This window comes from Salvelinus namaycush, chromosome 1 (assembly GCF_016432855.1).
Source record: "Salvelinus namaycush isolate Seneca chromosome 1, SaNama_1.0, whole genome shotgun sequence".
In the NCBI taxonomy this organism is placed as follows: domain Eukaryota; kingdom Metazoa; phylum Chordata; class Actinopteri; order Salmoniformes; family Salmonidae; genus Salvelinus; species Salvelinus namaycush.
Window position 1 is genome coordinate 74,821,172 of NC_052307.1, and position 20,744 is coordinate 74,841,915.

Below are 20,744 nucleotides of genomic sequence, written 5' to 3' on the forward strand. Positions count from 1 at the left end.
CCTGGTTTACCCTTTGTGAAGGCAGACCTATAGCACAGTGAGTGTACCTGGTTTACCCTTAGTGAAGGCAGACCTATAGCACAGTTAGTGTACCTGGTTTACCCTTAGTGAAGGCAGACCTATAGCACAGTTAGTGTACCTGGTTTACCCTTAGTGAAGGCAGACCTATAGCACAGTTAGTGTACCTGGTTTACCCTTAGTGAAGGCAGACCTATAGCCCAGTTAGTGTACCTGGTTAAACCTTACAGTGCATTTCCACATAACACGATGGGGGCGATGAAACAACGGTGACCCATTCATTTTCAATGGAGGGAAGTGAAGTGGGAGGGGGGACGGTTTGGCGATGCGAGCATGAATACGGCGGGAACAAAGTTGAAGAAAGCTGAAATTTATGCAAATACTCCGCGATATACCAACGCTATTGCCCAATCGAAGTTCACTCAAGCTTCCACCCCCTACGGGATTGGCTGTTGATACCTAGCCTGCTTGCTAGCACCCACATGAGGACAAAGCAAGCATGGATATCCGAATGATCGGGTTATGTGGAAATGCACTGTTAGTTAACCCAGACCTGAAACACAGTGAGTACCTGGTTTAGCCTTAGTCCATGAGTCAGGTTCGGAGGTCACTGACGATGACGAGTCCGTTCTAGCTTTACCTGCTGCTGCTATGGTGACAGACAGATAGAGATGACACAATGAGATGAGATGGAAAAAATGCACACACACCTGCACAAACACACCTGCACAAACACACACACTCAGGTTCAGATGCACGATACAATGAGATGAAACCACAGCACACAATAACAGAGACAGACAGAGATCTATTTCTGTCCGTTCAGAGAACCATGAACTTCCAATGAATAGTATCCCTGCAGAAAAGACTAGCTAACTTTCTGAGGAACACACAGAGTGGGAAAACCACATTAGCGGCATTTACTGAACTGCAATACAGCAGCACAAAACCAGCACTGTAGTTTATCACTGCACCCAGCACTGCAAACCCACTGGAGCGCTGTTACTCACAGCTAGGTGCTGCTGTGTCCCCTGAATCAGTGTGCAGGGGCTGGGTGACACTGGGGCTGTGGGGAGGACCCTGCTCAGGCCTACCTGCCTCAATATCAACTGACACAGGGGAGAGGGGAGGAGTTATGTATGTCTGGCTAGTCATGGGAGGGAGGGGCTTGCGTCTGATTTCACAGGCTCAGGCATGAGTAAAAAAGGGGGGTGAAACAAGGGAGAGGGGGGGAGTAGGGAAGAGAATGAGAGAGGTAAAGGTTAAAGGTTAAATAGAATGTTACAACAGGGGACAGAGAGGAGAGAGATGAGGGGAGACAGAAAACAGAGGACAGAACACAAAGGATAAACGAATGGGTAGAGGAGAGAGGTTGAGAGAAAGAGGGGTATAGAGGAGAGAGGTTGAGAGAAAGAGAGAGAGAGGATGAGAGGTAGAGATAGAGAGAAAGAGAGAGGTAGAGAGAAAGAGAGAGGTAGAGAGGAGGATAGGTAGAGAGGGGTAGAGATAGAGAGAAAGAGAGAGGTAGAGGAGGAGAGAGGTAGAGAAGGAGAGAGATAGAGAGGAGGAGAGGTAGAGAGAAAGAGAGAGGAGGAGAGAGGTAGATGAGGAGAGGTAGAGAGAGGTAGAGAGGAGGTAGGTAGAGAGAGGCAGAGAGGAGGCAGAGAGGAGGCAGAGAGGAGGTAGAGAGGAGGTAGAGAGAAAGAGAGAGGAGGAGAGAGGTAGATGAGGAGAGAGGCAGAGAGAGGTAGAGAGGAGGTAGGTAGAGAGGTAGAGAGGAGGCAGAGAGGAGGTAGAGAGAGGTAGAGAGAGGAGGTAGAGAGGAGGTAGAGAGGAGGTAGAGAGGAGGTCAGGGGTTACAAGCCGAGGGGTCTACTAATTTACCTGGAGTGATCTCGGCGTTCCGTTTGGGTTTGATGATGATTTTAGCCCCACCCCCAAACACGGCCGCCCACATCTTGTTGCTGAGGGGGTGAGCAGCGAGGCGGAACAGCTCGTTGCCAGCGTGCATGCCCAGCCCATGGATGAGCAGGGACAGGTAAACTGCCACCACAGCCTCACACAGCAACACATTGAGCTTGGGCTGATCCTCGCCCTGAGCTGACTGGAGCAGAGCAATCAGAGAGGACACACCTAGAGGGGGGGGGGAAGACAGACAGATTCATATAATTCATTTAATGTAATTACATTTATACAGAACACACTACTGATTAGTAAAATGAAGGTTTGAATGATAATAATAATGATATTATTAGATAGTTATGTATCACAGAACCACATTAGACTGATCTAATGATATTATTAGATAGTTATGTATCACAGAACCACATTAGACTGATCTAATGATATTATTAGATAGTTATGTATCACAGAACAGCATTAGACTGATCTAATTATATTATTAGATAGTTATGTATCACAGAACCACAGACTTGTGCTGTAATAAGATTCCCGCTACATATTAACAGTGGAGAGATGGCGTGACACATCCATCCATCCCCGCGTCTCCTTCTGTTATATTCCCCACAGGCTACAGAGCTGCTATTACTGAGTACCATCTGTTTCTCTCTCGCTGTTAGTCATCTCTCTCTCTCTGCTTCTGTCAGTCATCTCTGTGTCTCTCTCTGTCTGTCTTCTCTGTATCTCTCTCTCTCTCTCTCTCTATCAGTCCTCTCTCTCTGTCTGTTCTCTCAATTAAATTATTTTTGTCCTCTCTCTCTGTCCTCCCTCCCCTTCCCTCTTTCCATACCTATTGACAGATACAGCAAACATAGCAGTCATGTTGTCCATTCAGCTGTCTGCTCAGACGATGTTTAGATTGACATTCATTTACTGTGACTGGCAGAGCTGTGTGTGTACCTGGCCACTGCGTGGGTGCAGAGCTGTGTGTGTACCTGGCCACTGCGCGGGGGCAGAGGTGTGTGTGTACCTGGCCACTGCGCGGGGGCAGAGCTGTGTGTGTACCTGGCCACTGCGCGGGGGCAGAGCTGTGTGTGTACCTGGCCACTGCGCGGGGGCAGAGCTGTGTGTGTACCTGGCCACTGCGCGGGGGCAGAGCTGTGTGTGTACCTGGCCACTGCGCGGGGGCAGAGCTGTGTGTGTACCTGGCCACTGCGCGGGGGCAGAGCTGTGTGTGTACCTGGCCACTGCGCGGGGGCAGAGCTGTGTGTGTACCTGGCCACTGCGCGGGGGCAGAGGTGGGTGTGTACCTGGCCACTGCGCGGGGGCAGAGCTGTGTGTGTACCTGGCCACTGCGTGGGTGCAGAGCTGTGTGTGTACCTGGCCACTGCGCGGGGGCAGAGCTGTGTGTGTACCTGGCCACTGCGCGGGGGCAGAGGTGTGTGTGTACCTGGCCACTGCGCGGGGGCAGAGCTGTGTGTGTACCTGACCACTGCGCGGGGGCAGAGCTGTGTGTGTACCTGGCCACTGCGTGGGTGCAGAGCTGTGTGTGTACCTGGCCACTGCGCGGGGGCAGAGCTGTGTGTGTACCTGGCCACTGCGCGGGGGCAGAGCTGGGTGTGTACCTGGCCACTGCGCGGGGGCAGAGGTGGGTGTGTACCTGGCCACTGCGCGGGGGCAGAGGTGGGTGTGTACCTGGCCACTGCGCGGGGGCAGAGGTGGGTGTGTACCTGGCCACTGCGCGGGGGCAGAGGTGGGTGTGTACCTGGCCACTGCGCGGGGGCAGAGGTGGGTGTGTACCTGGCCACTGCGCGGGGGCAGAGGTGGGTGTGTACCTGGCCACTGCGCGGGGGCAGAGGTGGGTGTGTACCTGGCCACTGCGCGGGGGCAGAGGTGTGTGTGTACCTGGCCACTGCGCGGGGGCAGAGCTGGGTGTGTACCTGGCCACTGCGCGGGGGCAGAGCTGGGTGTGTACCTGGCCACTGCGCGGGGGCAGAGCTGGGTGTGTACCTGGCCACTGCGCGGGGGCAGAGCTGGGTGTGTACCTGGCCACTGCGCGGGGGCAGAGGTGGGTGTGTACCTGGCCACTGCGCGGGGGCAGAGGTGGGTGTGTACCTGGCCACTGCGCGGGGGCAGAGCTGTGTGTGTACCTGGCCACTGCGCGGGGGCAGAGGTGTGTGTGTACCTGGCCACTGCGCGGGTGCAGAGCTGGGTGTGTACCTGGCCACTGCGCGGGGGCAGAGGTGGGTGTGTACCTGGCCACTGCGCGGGTGCAGAGCTGTGTGTGTACCTGGCCACTGCGCGGGGGCAGAGGTGGGTGTGTACCTGGCCACTGCGCGGGGGCAGAGGTGTGTGTGTACCTGGCCACTGCGCGGGGGCAGAGCTGTGTGTGTACCTGGCCACTGCGCGGGGGCAGAGCTGGGTGTGTACCTGGCCACTGCGCGGGGGCAGAGGTGTGTGTGTACCTGGCCACTGCGCGGGGGCAGAGGTGTGTGTGTACCTGGCCACTGCGCGGGGGCAGAGCTGTGTGTGTACCTGGCCACTGCGCGGGGGCAGAGCTGTGTGTGTACCTGGCCACTGCGCGGGGGCAGAGCTGTGTGTGTACCTGGCCACTGCGCGGGGGCAGAGCTGGGTGTGTACCTGGCCACTGCGCGGGGGCAGAGCTGGGTGTGTACCTGGCCACTGCGCGGGGGCAGAGGTGGGTGTAGTGTGCTCCTCGATGCTCTCGGTGCGTAGCCGTCTCCTCTCACTCAGCAGCAGACCCTGGTACACCATCCCTGTAAACTGATTGGCCTCTGCCTGGCTGCTGCAAGGTACCATGGGAACGAGCCAAGGTCAGGATCAGACAGTCATGACAATTCATCTCAACAGGAAATGACAGTATGAACTCAAACTATAGGTCATCAAAACGTGTGTGTGTGTGTGCGTGTACGTGTGTGTGTGTGTACCTGTAGCTATGGCTGTCACACAGGGCTTGATAGATGCAGGCAGACAGAGAGGCAGCCAGGGTGTGCAGGAGATTCACCTGGAGAGGTGAGAGAGAGAAACCATTTCTAGATGAAAAGCCAACATGAGACTATGAAAGAAAGTCTGCTGTGTGGGGATTTATCTTTGAATGAAGACTCCTTGTGACAATCATTTCTGTTGGCAATTAAGTAGTGTATGTTTTAAATGTGTGTTTAGTTTGTCATACTAACAGACCCATACATACCCTGTCGTCCATGAGTTCAGGGTGTGGAGGCAGCTCCATCTGTGTGATGGTGTGAAGGATGTCATGGATGTGGTTGCTGAGGTGGAGCACAGGGTTGGAGATCACCGTCTTGGTGGTGGCGATACTGGCTGAGAGGAGGGGGAGGGTGGTGGGGAGGGGCAGGGGGGACTGGAGCTGTTTCACTGTAGTCTCCTGGAGGAGGGGAGGAGAGGGGAGAATAAGAGAAGGGAGAGACAAGAGGAAGAAAAGAGCAAGAATATATCAGAGGTGATACGGAGAGAGAGAGAGAGAGAGCGAGAGAGACAAAGAGAGAGAGTGAGAGATGTGAGAGAGCGAGAGAGTGAGAAAGAGCGAGAGAGTGAGAAAGAGCGAGAGTGAAAGAGAGTGAGAGAGAGAGAGTGAGAGAGTGAGAGAGAGAGAGTGAGAAAGAGCGAGAGAGTGAGAAAGAGCGAGAGAGTGAGAGAGCGAGAGAGTGAGAGAGAGAGAGTGAGAGCGAGAGAGAGCGAGAGAGAGAGAGAGAGAGAGTGAGAGAGAGAGTGAGAGAGAGATCGAGAGAGACAGAGAGAGTGAGAGAGAGATCGAGAGAGACAGAGAGAGTGAGAGAGAGAGAGCGAGAGAGAGAGAGAGAGAGAGAGAGAGAGAGAGAGAGAGAGTGAGAGCGAGAGAGTGAGAGAGAGAGAGAGAGAGAGAGAGAGAGAGAGAGAGAGATCGAGAGAGACAGAGAGAGTGAGAGAGAGAGAGCGAGAGAGACAAAGAGAGAGTGAGAGAGAGAGAGCGTGAGAGAGTGAGAGAGTGAGAGAGAGTGCGAGAGAGAGTGGGAGAGTGAGAGAGAGTGCGAGAGAGAGTGAGAGAGCGAGCGAGCGAAAGAGAGTGAGAGCGTGAGAGAGTGAGAGCGTGAGAGAGAGCGAGAGACAGAGCGAGAGACAGAGCGAGAGAGAGAGCGAGAGACAGAGAGAGAGACAGAGAGAGAGCGAGCGAGACAGAGCGAGCGAGACAGAGCGAGCGAGACAGAGCGAGCGAGACAGAGCGAGCGAGACAGAGCGAGCGAGACAGAGCGAGCGAGACAGAGCGAGCGAGACAGAGCGAGCGAGAGAGAGAGCGAGCGAGACAGAGCGAGAGCGAGAGAGAGCGAGCGAGAGACAGAGCGAGCGAGCGAGAGACAGAGCGAGCGAGAGACAGAGCGAGCGAGAGACAGAGCGAGAGACAGAGCGAGAGACAGAGCGAGAGACAGAGCGAGAGACAGAGCGAGAGACAGAGCGAGAGACAGAGCGAGAGACAGAGCGAGAGACAGAGCGAGAGAGAGAGAGAGAGAGAGAGCGAGAGAGAGAGAGAGAGACAGAGACAGAGAGACAGAGACAGAGTGAGAGTGAGACAGAGACAGAGTGAGAGTGAGACAGAGAGACAGAGAGACAGAGACAGAGTGAGAGAGACAGAGACAGAGTGAGAGAGAGAGAGAGCGCGAGAGAGAGACAGAGAGACAGAGACAGAGTGAGAGACAGAGAGAGAGACAGAGACAGAGTGAGAGACAGAGAGAGAGAGACAGAGAGAGAAAGACAGAGCGAGAGAGACAGAGAGAGAGTGTATGTCTGACATGTGTGTGTGTTTCTTCAGCACCTACCTGCTGGCTCTCTTGCAGCAGAAAGATGAGCTCCATGCGTACCGAGGTGACCCCCCCTCCCTTGGCGCCGTGCAGGCTGCAGTAGGACAGGAAGACCCGGAGCAGAGCCTGGTTCTTCCTTAGCCACGCCTTCCTCCTCTCAGCATGAAGCTGCTTGGCTGCGAGACGCCTACGCCCCAGCTGGTGGCGCTCATACGCCCCTGCCTCCGTACCCCCGCCACCCCCCAGGGACTCCTCAAACACGTCCTCTACTCCTCCTCCATCCTCCCATCTCTCCAGCTCCTGGCTCTCCTCCTTCCCCGCCACCTGAAGAAGAGAAGAGGACAGAGGGTTTGATCTTGAAGCTGTTATGGTACTGTAGCAGTAACAGTTACAGGAAATACTGCAGATGCAGTGTGTGTGTACCTTTTAGTGGCAGATGAAGTGTGTGTGTGTGTGTGTGTGTGTGTGTGTGTGTGTGTGTGTGTGTGTGTGTGTGTGTGTGTGTGTGTGTGTGTGTGTGTGTACCTTGTAGTTGCAGATGAAGTGTGTGTGTGTGTGTGTGTACCTTGTAGTGGCAGATGAAGTGTGTGTGTGTGTGTGTACCTTGTAGTTGCAGATGAAGTGTGTGTGTGTGTGTGTGTGTGTGTGTGTGTGTGTGTGTGTGTGTGTGTGTGTATGTGTGTGTGTGTATGTGTGTGTGTGTATGTGTGTGTGTGTGTACCTTGTAGTTGCAGATACGGTGCATGGCTCCTATCTCCTTCTCTAACCAGCTGTAGAGCTGAAAGCGCAGCTTCCCCCCGTCCACCTCATAGCCCGTAGCTAGCGTCCTGAGCTCTGTCATCAGAATCTTCAGACACGCTCGGAACTTCAGCTGCTCTGCGATCACGTCCACCTCAGACTCACCCTGAGAGCAGAGATGGTTCTGGAAATATCTAGCACTTAACTACTGGCATAATCACTCTATATTAACAGTATCATACCTATATAATACTCTTACAGAAAAATCACATTTTTAATAACTAGACTGATACATTAGATATTTTCAATAAACAAGAAAGTTCTTTATCGTGTTAAAAAAATGAAATGATCTTTTTGGATGATACGTTAACAGACAAGGAAAACACAACACTACTTTTTCCACTATCACAAAGCTTATGTATCAACTTGGTTTTCTCTTAAAGTAATCTCAACAGTCAATTATACTGACTAGTGGTTATACTGACTAGTGGTTATATTAACTCGTGGTTATACTGACTAGTGGTTATACTGACTAGTGGTTATACTGACTCGTGGTTATACTGACTCGTGGTTATACTGACTAGTGGTTATACTGACTAGTGGTTATACTGACTAGTGGTTATACTGACTCGTGGTTATACTGACTCGTGGTTGTACTGACTCGTGGTTGTACTGACTCGTGGTTGTACTGACTCGTGGTTGTGCTGACTCGTGGTTGTGCTGACTCGTGGTTGTGCTGACTCGTGGTTGTGCTGACTCGTGGTTGTGCTGACTCGTGGTTGTGCTGACTCGTGGTTGTGCTGACTCGTGGTTATACTGACTAGTGGTTATACTGACTAGTGGTTATGCTGACTCGTGGTTATGCTGACTCGTGGTTATGCTGACTCGTGGTTATGCTGACTCGTGGTTATGCTGACTAGTGGTTATATTGACTAGTGGTTATGCTGACTAGTGGTAATATACTGACTGGTGGTAATATACTGACTGGTGGTAATATACTGACTGGTGGTAATATACTGACTGGTGGTAATATACTGACTGGTGGTAATATACTGACTGGTGGTAATATACTGACTGGTGGTTACACTGACGGGTGGTTACACTGACGAGTGGTTACACTGACGAGTGGTTACACTGACGAGTGGTTACACTGACGAGTGGTTACACTGACTAGTGGTTACACTGACTAGTGGTTATATTGACTAGTGGTTGTGGTTATACTGACTCGTGGTTATACTGACTCGTGGTTACACTGACTCGTGGTTACACTGACTCGTGGTTACACTGACTCGTGGTTACACTGACTCGTGGTTACACTGACTCGTGGTTACACTGACTCGTGGTTATACTGACTCGTGGTTATATTGACTAGTGGTTACACTGACTAGTGGTTACATTGACTAGTGGTTACACTGACGAGTGGTTATACTGACTAGTGGTTATACTGACTAGTGGTTATACTGACTAGTGGTTATACTGACTAGTGGTTATACTGACTCGTGGTTATACTGACTAGTGGTTATATTGACTAGTGGTTGTGGTTATACTGACTCGTGGTTATACTGACTCGTGGTTATACTGACTCGTGGTTATACTGACTCGTGGTTATACTGACTCGTGGTTATACTGACTAGTGGTTATATTGACTAGTGGTTATGCTGACTAGTGGTTATGCTGACTAGTGGTTATACTGACTAGTGGTTATACTGACTAGTGGTTATACTGACTAGTGGTTACATTGACGGTGGTTACATTGACTAGTGGTTACACTGACTAGTGGTTACACTGACGGGTGGTTACACTGACGGGTGGTTACACTGACGGGTGGTTACACTGACGGGTGGTTACACTGACGGGTGGTTACACTGACGAGTGGTTACATTGACGAGTGGTTATACTGACGAGTGGTTATACTGACGAGTGGTTATACTGACGAGTGGTTATACTGACGAGTGGTTATACTGACTAGTGGTTATACTGACTAGTGGTTATACTGACTAGTGGTTATACTGACTAGTGGTTATATTGACTAGTGGTTATATTGATGATGTCGCCAGCCCTACCTGAGAGTCCTCTCTCTGCAGCCCAGGTGGTCTCACCCCCCCAGACCCCTCATCAGCTTTGGTCTCCACATCAGTCTTCTTCATTGTCAGACCACCATCAGCTTCATCATCGTTCTTATCATCTCCCCAGTCCAGCTGCAGTCCATCGTCCTCCACTTTGACCAGAGGCTGGCTCCAGTCCAGTGTGGCTGAGCTCTCCTCTGTACCCCAGGCAGGATTGGCCTTAACTGGGGCAGGAGAGGCCCAGTCTAGGGCCCCCTGGTTCCCATTCTCCAGAGGCAGGCTAGAGCTGACGTTGGCCATGGAAGAGCCTTTACTTAGGGGGGACGAGGAGACTGACTTCTTGGTCACCTTGGGGATCTTAGAGAGCACCTCCAGGGCAAGCACTGGACAGCCCACCTTTATTAGAAAACAGAATAACACCAATTAGTAACATTAGTAAGTAGCCTTCCACGAGCCGAAATGGCTCACATGGCAGGAGCCTCCTGTTTCTGTATGGTGAGGCAGCTTGATGTACAGTACACCCCCTGGACAGGACACTAGTCTATCTCCTGTTTCTGTATGGTGAAGCAGCTTGATGTACAGTACACCCCCTGGACAGGACACTAGTCTATCTCCTGTTTCTGTATGGTGAGGCAGCTTGATGTACAGTACACCCCCTGGACAGGACACTAGTCTATCTCCTGTTTCTGTATGGTGAGGCAGCTTGATGTACAGTACACCCCCTGGACAGGACACTAGTCTATCTCCTGTTTCTGTATGGTGAGGCAGCTTGATGTACAGTACACCCCCTGGACAGGACACTAGTCTATCTCCTGTTTCTGTATGGTGAGGCAGCTTGATGTACAGTACACCCCCTGGACAGGACACTAGTCTATAGCAGGGCCTTACCCCCAATATATCTCCTTATTAGTAACATTACTTTTAGATTAATTAACGTATCCTGTATTTATTAAAGGTGAGATAAAAATGATACTAATCTTAAAATACTGTTAGTATACAATGACTACTGTTTTTAATGCCGTGCCACATTACACTTTATAATAAGTACTATACTACAGTCGTGCCAGGGACTTTGCAATTAATTGCAATTCATCTGATCACTCTTCATAACATTCTGGAGTATATGCAAATTGCCATCATACAAACAGAGGTGTCATTCTCAAAACTTTTGGCCACGACTGTACAGGTATAATACAATGAACCTTTAAGTTGTCAACTTTGTGTTATCTCCGATGCTTCTAAATGCATTGTATCCACGTGTGGTTGAATTGTGTTATTAAATGATTGATTAAAACAAATCAAAAGACCTTGAAGTGTGCGTTGGCGGTGGTGAAGAAGAGTTTGCGTTCGATGAGGTTGATCTCGTCGACGCTGCTCTTCTCCGAGGTGAGGCCTAGTGATGTCACAGCCCCCTCAGGGGACGCGTAGTGGCGGCGGATGATCAGGGGGTGTGTCCTCAGGTAGTTATAGAAACTAAATACCACCGGGTTACACGACTTCACCATCACATCTGGGGGGGGGTTAGAGAGGGAAAAAAGGAGGGAGAGAGGGGAGGGGAGGGAGAGGGGAGGGGGAGGGAGGGAGAGAGGAGGGGAGGGGAGGGAGAGAGGAGGGGAGGGGAGGGAGAGAGGAGGGGAGGGGAGGGAGGGAGAGAGGACGGGAGGGAGGGAGAGAGGAGGGGAGGGGGAGGGAGAGAGAGGGAGGAGGAGGGGGAGGGAGGGAGAGGGAGGGGGAGAGAAGGGGGAGGGAGGGGGAGAGAAGGGGAGGGAGAAAGTAAGAGGTAGATAGAGGTCAATGCAAATCAATACAGTTAGAATATAGCATCAGCTCTCAGCTGAAACATCCCTGTCCTCTCTGAGGGTGTGATCTACCACCATGCTGATCACCTGGGTTCTCATCATCCTCTTTGGGGATGCACTCTAGCAGTGTGCCCAGGGCCTTGGTGTAGTCCTTCATGATCCAGAAGGCTATGCTGCGTAGGAATGGGTCCGGGTGTAGTTTGGTGCAGTGGTACCTCGACCCATTCCTCTGGCAGCCCAAAACCTTCTCATACAGGATGGCTTGGCAGGTGGAACTGCTCTCATAGTCGGCCTCGTACAGCCTGGCTACTACCATGGCCAACTGGATATCTTCCATCTTCTCCAAGCACACCTAGAGGAGAGGACAGTTACAGGAGAGGAGAAAGAGGACAGTACAGTTAGAGGAGAGGACAGTTACAGGAGAGGAGAAAGAGGACAGCACAGTTAGAGGAGAGGACAGTTACAGGAGAGGAGAAAGAGGACAGCACAGTTAGAGTAGAACACAGTTAGAGTAGAGGACAGTTAGAGTAGAGGAGAAAGAGGACAGCACAGTTAGAGGAGAGGACAGTTACAGGAGAGGAGAAAGAGGACAGCACAGTTAGAGTAGAACACAGTTAGAGTAGAGGAGAAAGAGGACAGTACAGTTAGAGTAGAGGAAAGTTAAAGTTGGCCTGTGTTCCATAAGGAATATACAGTGCCTTGCAAAAGTATTCAACCCCTTGGCATTATTCCTATTTTGTTCCATTACAAAATGGATTTAAATTGATTTTTATTTGGATTTCATGTAATGGACATACACAAAATAGTCCAAATTGATCAAGTGAAATGAAAAAAATTACTTGTTTCAAAAAATAAAATTAAAATTAAAACTGAAAAGTGGTGTGTGGTGCGTGCATATGTTTTCACCCTCTTTGCGATGAAGCCCCTAAATAAGATCTAGTGCAACCAATTACCTTCATAATTCACATAATTAGTTAAATAAAGTCCACCTGTGTGCAATCTAAGTGTCACATGATCTGTCACATGATCGCAGTATATATATATACACTGCTCAAAAAAATAAAGGGAACACTTAAACAACACAATGTAACTCCAAGTCAATCACACTTCTGTGAAATCAAACTGTCCACTTAGGAAGCAACACTGATTGACAATAAATTTCACATGCTGTTGTGCAAATGGAATAGACAAAAGGTGGAAATTATAGGCAATTAGCAAGACACCCCCAATAAAGGAGTGGTTCTGCAGGTGGTGACCACACACTTCTCAGTTCCTATGCTTCCTGGCTGATGTTTTGGTCACTTTTGAATGCTGGCGGTGCTCTTACTCTAGTGGTAGCATGAGACGGAGTCTACAACCCACACAAGTGGCTCAGGTAGTGCAGCTCATCCAGGATGGCACATCAATGCGAGCTGTGGCAAGAAGGTTTGCTGTGTCTGTCAGCGTAGTGTCCAGAGCATGGAGGCGCTACCAGGAGACAGGCCAGTACATCAGGAGATGTGGAGGAGGCCGTAGGAGGGCAAAAACCCAGCAGCAGGACCGCTACCTCCGCCTTTGTGCAAGGAGGAGCACTGCCAGAGCCCTGCAAAATGACCTCCAGCAGGCCACAAATGTGCATGTGTCAGGATATGGTCTCACAAGGGCTCTGAGTATCTCATCTCGGTACCTAATGGCAGTCAGGCTACCTCTGGCGAGCACATGGAGGGCTGTGCGGCCCCACAAAGAAATGCCACCCCACACCATGACTGACCCACCGCCAAACCGGTCATGCTGGAGGATGTTGCAGGCAGCAGAACGTTCTCCACGGCGTCTCCAGACTCTGTCACGTCTGTCACATGTGCTCATGTGCTCAGTGTGAACCTGCTTTCATCTGTGAAGAGCACAGGGCGCCAGTGGCGAATTTGCCAATCTTGGTGTTCTCTGGCAAATGCCAAACGTCCTGCACGGTGTTGGGCTGTAAGCACGACCCCCACCTGTGGACGTCGGGCCCTCATACCACCCTCATGGAGTCTGTTTCTGACCGTTTGAGCAGACACATGCACATTTGTGGCCTGCTGGAGGTCATTTTGCAGGGCTCTGGCAGTGCTCCTCCTGCTCAAAGGCGGAGGTAGCGGTCCTGCTGCTGGGTTGTTGCCCTCCTACGGCCTCCTCCACGTCTCCTGATGTACTGGCCTGTCTCCTGGTAGCGCCTCCATGCTCTGGACACTACGCTGACAGACACAGCAAACCTTCTTGCCACAGCTCGCATTGATGTGCCATCCTGGATGAGCTGCACTACCTGAGCCACTTGTGTGGGTTGTAGACTCCGTCTCATGCTACCACTAGAGTGAGAGCACCGCCAGCATTCAAAAGTGACCAAAACATCAGCCAGGAAGCATAGGAACTGAGAAGTGGTCTGTGGTCACCACCTGCAGAATCACTCCTTTATTGGGGGTGTCTTGCTAATTGCCTATAATTTCCACCTTTTGTCTATTCCATTTGCACAACAGCATGTGAAATATATTGTCAATCAGTGTTGCTTCCTAAGTAGACAGTTTGATTTCACAGAAGTGTGATTGACTTGGAGTTACATTGTGTTGTTTAAGTGTTCCCTTTATTTTTTTGAGCAGTGTATATACACACACACACCTGTTCAGAAAGGCCCCAGAGTCTTGCAACACAACTAAGCAAGCAGCACCATGAAGACCAAGGAGCTCTCCAAACAGGTCAGGGACAAAGTTGTGGAGAAGTACAGATCAGGGTTGGGTTATAAAAAAATATCAGAAACTTTGAGCATCCCACGGAGCACCATTAAATCCATTATTAAAAAATGGAAAGAATATGGCACCACCTGCCAAGAGAGGGCCGCCCACCAAAACTCACAGACCAGGCAAGGAGGGCATTAATCAGAGAGGCAACAAAGAGACAAAAGATAACCCCGAAAGAGCTGCAAAGCTCCACAGCAGAGATTGGAGTATCTGTCCATAGGACCCCTAAGCTGTACACGCCACAGAGCTGGGCTTAACGGAAGAGTGGCCAGGCCAGAAAAAAGCCAATGCTTAAAGAAAAAAATAAGCAAACATGTTTAATGTTCGCCAAAAGGAATGTGGGAGACTCCCCAAACATATGGAAGAAGGTGCTCTGGTCAGATGAGACTAAAATTAAGCTTTTTGGCTATCAAGGAAAATGCTATGTCAGCACAAACACCTCTCATCACCCTGAGAACACCATCCCCACAGTGAAGCATGGTGGTGGCAGCATCATGCTTTGGGGATGTTCTTCATCGGCAGGGACTGGGCAACTGGTCAGAATTGAAGGAATGCTGGATGGCGCTAAATACATAGAAATTATTGAGGGAAACCTGTTTCAGTATTCCAGAGATTAGAGACTGGGACAGAGGTTCACCTTCCAGCAGGACATTGGCCCTAAGCATACTGCTAAAGCAACACTCGAGTGGTTTAAGGGAAACATTTAAATGTCTTGGAATGGCCTAGTCAAAGACATATCCCAAGAGACTTGCAGCTGTAATTGCTGCAAAAGGTGGCTTTACAAAGTATCGACTTTGGAGGGGGTGAATAGTTATGCAAGCTCAAGTTCTCAGTTTTTTGGTCTTATTTCTTGTTTGTTTCACAATAAAAAAAAAAATGTCATCTTCAAAGTGGTTGGCACGTTGTGTAAATCAAATGATACAACCCCCCCCAAAATCTATTTTAATTCCAGGTTGTAAGACAACAAAATAGGAAAAATGCCAAGGGGGGTGAATACTTTCGCAAGCTACTGTAAAGGCCTAGTAAGTAAGTGACAGAGGAGGGGACAGTTAGAGGAGGGGACAGTTAGAGGAGGGGACAGTTAGAGGAGGGGACAGTTAGAGTAGAGGACAGTTAGAGGAGGGGACAGTTAGAGGAGGGGACAGTTAGAGGAGGGGACAGTTAGAGGAGGGGACAGTTAGAGTAGAGGACAGTTCGAGTAGAGGACAGTTAGAGTAGAGGAGATGAGAAGCCACACCAGGCACTGTCCACACATCAAGCAGGTTCTGCATGTGCAGGGTTTATAACATAGACTTACTAAGAAACCTGACAACCATAGATGTATTCAGGGTCTGTCTCCTGCTGGACTAAAAACGCTGTTCAACGGCAAATCAAGGTTCAAGGTTTAGACTGTTTGCTAAAACTGACATAACAGTAAGACTCATGGCTAAGACAGACAAATGATGAACGTGTGATCTAGTGTTCTCTCAATGATGCCCTTCTGAACCGACTGTCTGGTAAACTATCCCCAAACACTTACAGTAGGAACCCATTCCCCCTCTAGGCAGGGTCCTGCTATCAGCATGTTGAGAGTGAGACTGTTCTGTTGCACCCTCAGCCCAAGGTAAAGTAACCCCAACATTTACGTAGCTAACCATCTCCATGACCTTATCTTTCAGGTTTAGACTAGAGTATTCACACACACAGCTGTAGAGTCTCACGTCATTGACACACCTCCTAGTTGACTTCCATAAACATTGGTCTGTGACAGGTTTCCATGGCGAGGACGATGTCACAACAGACACAATAGAGGTGCAGCTGAAGTAGGTCTAAACTAGGAACAGACTCTCTGTCTGTGTGTCTGTGTGTGTCTGTGTGTGTGTGTGTGTGTGTGTGTGTGTGTCTGTGTGTGTCTGTGTGTGTGTGTGTGTGTGTGTGTGTTTCCGGACCTCGACGGCGTCTTTCAGGGAGCCAGCCAGCAGGAAGAAGGCAGCAGCCTGTTCAAAGCGCTGTTTCCCCAGCAGAGAGAAAGCGTTCTTCAGAGCTGCTTTACGCCAGCGGTCCTCACTGAAGTTATTCTTAAAGAACACTGTCATCTTCTCATCACGCTGAGACCTAGAGGAGAGGAGGAAGAGGAGGAGAATATAATATGCATTATTTACCTGCTGTACATGATTCATGTAATTGCATTCTGACACATGGAAAAACATAACATGTGGATTTTAAAGAAAAGTCCAGGAGAGGTGAATAACTAAACAAAAAGGTGAGACAACACAAACTGATCTGGGATCAGGCTAGAGGTCCAAGTGTGTTCCAGGTGTTACCTGAACAGGCCCCAGAGAACAGCCTTCTTCTTCGTGGCCAGGTAGAACAGAGCCGCATCTAAAGGATCGTTGTTCCTCTGGAACGCTGCTTTACCCACCTACACACAGATCAACCAATCAAACCATGAAGACCAACCAATCAATCAATCAATGATAGGAGTTCAGGCCACACCACACCGTCCCGTACCTTCTCCACCATCCTGCGTAGTGTGTTGATGTTGCGGATCCACCAGCCCACCCCTACAGCCCGTAGCTCAGACCACTGAGGGTCTCCTCTCTGCATGGCCGGGATCATATTCAACATCTCCTCCTCAGCCTCTGAGTGGAACGCCCACGCAAAGTGACACGTAGACAGACCTGGGGGCAGACAGGTGACTGTGTTCAGAGAGGAGAGAAAAGGGAGGGAACAGGGCCCAGAGAGAGACAACATATCTGGACCTGGGAGGAACAGGGCCCAGAGAGACAACATATCTGGACCTGGGAGGAACAGGGCCCAGAGAGAGACAACATATCTGGACCTGGGAGGAACAGGGCCCAGAGAGAGACAGCATATCTGGACCTGGGAGGGAACAGGGCCCAGAGAGAGACAACATATCTGGACCTGGGAGGGAACAGGGCCCAGAGAGAGACAACATATCTGGACCTGGGAGGGAACAGGGCCCAGAGAGAGACAACATATCTGGACCTGGGAGGGAACAGGGCCCAGAGAGAGACAACATATCTGAACCTGGGAGGGAACAGGGCCCAGAGAGAGACAACATATCTGAACCTGGGAGGGAACAGGGCCCAGAGAGAGACAACGTATCTGAACCTGGGAGGGAACAGGGCCCAGAGAGAGACAACATATCTGAACCTGGGAGGGAACAGGGCCCAGAGAGAGACAACATATCTGAACCTGGGAGGGAACAGGGCCCAGAGAGAGACAACTTATCTGGACCTGGGAGGGAACAGGGCCCAGAGAGAGACAACATATCTGGACCTGGGAGGGAACAGGGCCCAGAGAGAGACAACATATCTGAACCTGGGAGGGAACAGGGCCCAGAGAGAGACAACATATCTGAACCTGGGAGGGAACAGGGCCCAGAGAGAGACAACATATCTGGACCTGGGAGGGAACAGGGCCCAGAGAGAGACAACATATCTGAACCTGGGAGGGAACAGGGCCCAGAGAGAGACAACATATCTGAACCTGGGAGGGAACAGGGCCCAGAGAGAGACAACGTATCTGAACCTGGGAGGGAACAGGGCCCAGAGAGAGACAACATATCTGAACCTGGGAGGGAACAGGGCCCAGAGAGAGACAACATATCTGAACCTGGGAGGGAACAGGGCCCAGAGAGAGACAACTTATCTGGACCTGGGAGGGAACAGGGCCCAGAGAGAGACAACATATCTGGACCTGGGAGGGAACAGGGCCCAGAGAGAGACAACATATCTGAACCTGGGAGGGAACAGGGCCCAGAGAGAGACAACATATCTGAACCTGGGAGGGAACAGGGCCCAGAGAGAGACAACTTATCTGGACCTGGGAGGGAACAGGGCCCAGAGAGAGACAACATATCTGGACCTGGGAGGAACAGGGCCCAGAGAGACAACATATCTGGACCTGGGAGGAACAGGGCCCAGAGAGAGACAACATATCTGGACCTGGGAGGGAACAGGGCCCAGAGAGACAACATATCTGGACCTGGAAGGAACAGGGCCCAGATAGAGACAACATATCTGGACCTGGGAGGGAACAGGGCCCAGAGCGAGACAACATATCTGGACCTGGGAGGGAACAGGGCCCAGAGAGACAACATATCTGGACCTGGGAAGGAACAGGGCCCAGAGAGAGACAACATATCTGGACCTGGGAGGGAACAGGGCCCAGAGAGAGACAACATATCTGGACCTGGGAGGAACAGGGCCCAGAGAGACAACATATCTGGACCTGGGAGGAACAGGGCCCAGAGAGACAACATATCTGGACCTGGGAGGGAACAGGGCCCAGAGAGAGACAACATATCTGGACCTGGGAGGAACAGGGCCCAGAGAGAGACAACATATCTGGACCTGGGAGGAACAGGGCCCAGAGAGAGACAACATATCTGAACCTGGGAGGGAACAGGGCCCAGAGAGAGACAACTTATCTGGACCTGGGAGGGAACAGGGCCCAGAGAGAGACAACATATCTGGACCTGGGAGGGAACAGGGCCCAGAGAGAGACAACATATCTGAACCTGGGAGGGAACAGGGCCCAGAGAGAGACAACATATCTGAACCTGGGAGGGAACAGGGCCCAGAGAGAGACAACTTATCTGGACCTGGGAGGGAACAGGGCCCAGAGAGAGACAACATATCTGGACCTGGGAGGAACAGGGCCCAGAGAGACAACATATCTGGACCTGGGAGGAACAGGGCCCAGAGAGAGACAACATATCTGGACCTGGGAGGGAACAGGGCCCAGAGAGAGACAACATATCTGGACCTGGGAGGGAACAGGGCCCAGAGAGACAACATATCTGGACCTGGAAGGAACAGGGCCCAGATAGAGACAACATATCTGGACCTGGGAGGGAACAGGGCCCAGAGCGAGACAACATATCTGGACCTGGGAGGGAACAGGGCCCAGAGAGACAACATATCTGGACCTGGGAAGGAACAGGGCCCAGAGAGAGACAACATATCTGGACCTGGGAGGGAACAGGGCCCAGAGAGAGACAACATATCTGGACCTGGGAGGAACAGGGCCCAGAGAGACAACATATCTGGACCTGGGAGGAACAGGGCCCAGAGAGACAACATATCTGGACCTGGGAGGGAACAGGGCCCAGAGAGAGACAACATATCTGGACCTGGGAGGAACAGGGCCCAGAGAGAGACAACATATCTGGACCTGGGAGGAACAGGGCCCAGAGAGAGACAACATATCCACTGCAAGTCCTCCTACATATCCAATACTAGATCAATGTCTCAGTATAATGTACCAATAAGACACTCTCTACGAGCCTGTCCATCACAGCTCAGATAGACAGATTGTGAAGCAGGAGTGTGTGTGAGTGTGTGTGAGTGTGAGTGTAAGTGTGAGTGTGAGTGTGTGTGTGTGTACCATACCTTGGTGCAGCAACTGCATGCGGTACAGTGGGGGTAGAGAGGTGAGGAGACAGGTGTGTAGACGCATGGCTAACAGGTACCTCAACCCACACTCATCCAGGGCCTCACCACCTAGACAGAAACACATTATTAACACATGGGTTAGTGTAGCACATTAACTCACACACACACTGATCAGATGGAATCAGATGGTGCCAGTCTTTCCCATTCATTTGGGAGAGAGCAGCTTCCTCCTAAGACTCCACACCAGATGGAGAGGGTTGAGGGATCTCTCTGTCCCGCTCTACCCATCCATACTGATGGCTTCGGATTTCTAAACGTGAAATATTGGATAGGAGCCAGGGAGCTTTGGAAGGTGCTGAGTAGAGGCAATCACATGACTGTAGTTACTGATAATGGTGGAGCGGTGGAGTAGTGAGGAAGGGGGTCAAGGTCAGGTCAGGTCCCCTTAAGGGAGAAGGAACAGTTTGTGGCCCGTATCACTTAACTTACATTTAAGTCATTTAGCAGACGCTCTTATCCAGAGCGACTTACAAATTTACCTTTTATATTTAACTAGGCAAGTTTTCAATGACGGCCTAGGAACAGTGGGTTAACTGCCTGTTCAGGGGCAGAACGACAGATTTGTACCTTGTCAGCTCGGGGATTTGAACTTGCAACCTTTCGGTTACTAGTCCAACGCTCTAACCACTAGGCTACCCTGCCGCCCCAACTTCCTGCCTAGTAATAAAGATGTAATGTTTAGAGGGAAGGAGGAGACTCCACCCAAACTGAGGTATATATATACGACCACTGGTGGAAATATGGCTTTGTCTTATGCAGCTGTATGGCCCAACGGGTGAATAAACTTAGTTGAAGCTTTACTAATCGTCTGTGAGTTTTACTAGGTTCATGTAGAACCTAACAATACAAATGAAACACACCCGATGGAGAGCGTTGAGGGATCTCTCCATCCCCCTCTACCCATCCATACAAAGAGATGAAAACAATGATTTAGCAATCAGTCCTTTAAATGTCTTCCACTCCATGTGCCTGGTCCTCCTCCCTAAATGGTACCCCGTTTCCTATACAGTGCACTACTTGTTCATGGTAGCATGGTAGTTCAATGTGCCCCATAGTCCTGTGTCTTAGTGTGTCTCGTCCATGAACCTTTCAACCTTCTCTCCCTCCCCTCTCAATCTCTCCCTCTCCCCTCTCAATCTCTCTCCCTCTCCCCTCTCAATCTCTCCCTCTCCCCTCTCAATCTCTCTCCCTCTCCTTCTTTCTC

General features: G+C 50.8%; 1 protein-coding gene across 1 annotated transcript in view; it reads right to left on the minus strand.

The window, feature by feature from the left end:
- The window catches only part of LOC120052951 (dmX-like protein 2), an 88,735-nt gene that overhangs the window by 29,507 nt on the left and 38,484 nt on the right, over positions 1-20,744 (minus strand). Inside the window, exons 24-37 of the mRNA XM_039000197.1 lie at positions 19,478-19,588; positions 16,569-16,738; positions 16,382-16,479; positions 16,007-16,172; positions 11,419-11,683; positions 10,840-11,042; positions 9,530-9,928; positions 7,450-7,632; positions 6,747-7,052; positions 5,129-5,320; positions 4,866-4,942; positions 4,593-4,723; positions 1,903-2,151; positions 590-667 (exon numbers count right to left, since the gene is read on the minus strand). Of these exons, the coding sequence (XP_038856125.1) occupies positions 590-667; positions 1,903-2,151; positions 4,593-4,723; positions 4,866-4,942; positions 5,129-5,320; positions 6,747-7,052; positions 7,450-7,632; positions 9,530-9,928; positions 10,840-11,042; positions 11,419-11,683; positions 16,007-16,172; positions 16,382-16,479; positions 16,569-16,738; positions 19,478-19,588 (2,628 nt within the window). The remainder of the gene's footprint in view (positions 1-589; positions 668-1,902; positions 2,152-4,592; positions 4,724-4,865; positions 4,943-5,128; positions 5,321-6,746; positions 7,053-7,449; positions 7,633-9,529; positions 9,929-10,839; positions 11,043-11,418; positions 11,684-16,006; positions 16,173-16,381; positions 16,480-16,568; positions 16,739-19,477; positions 19,589-20,744) is intronic.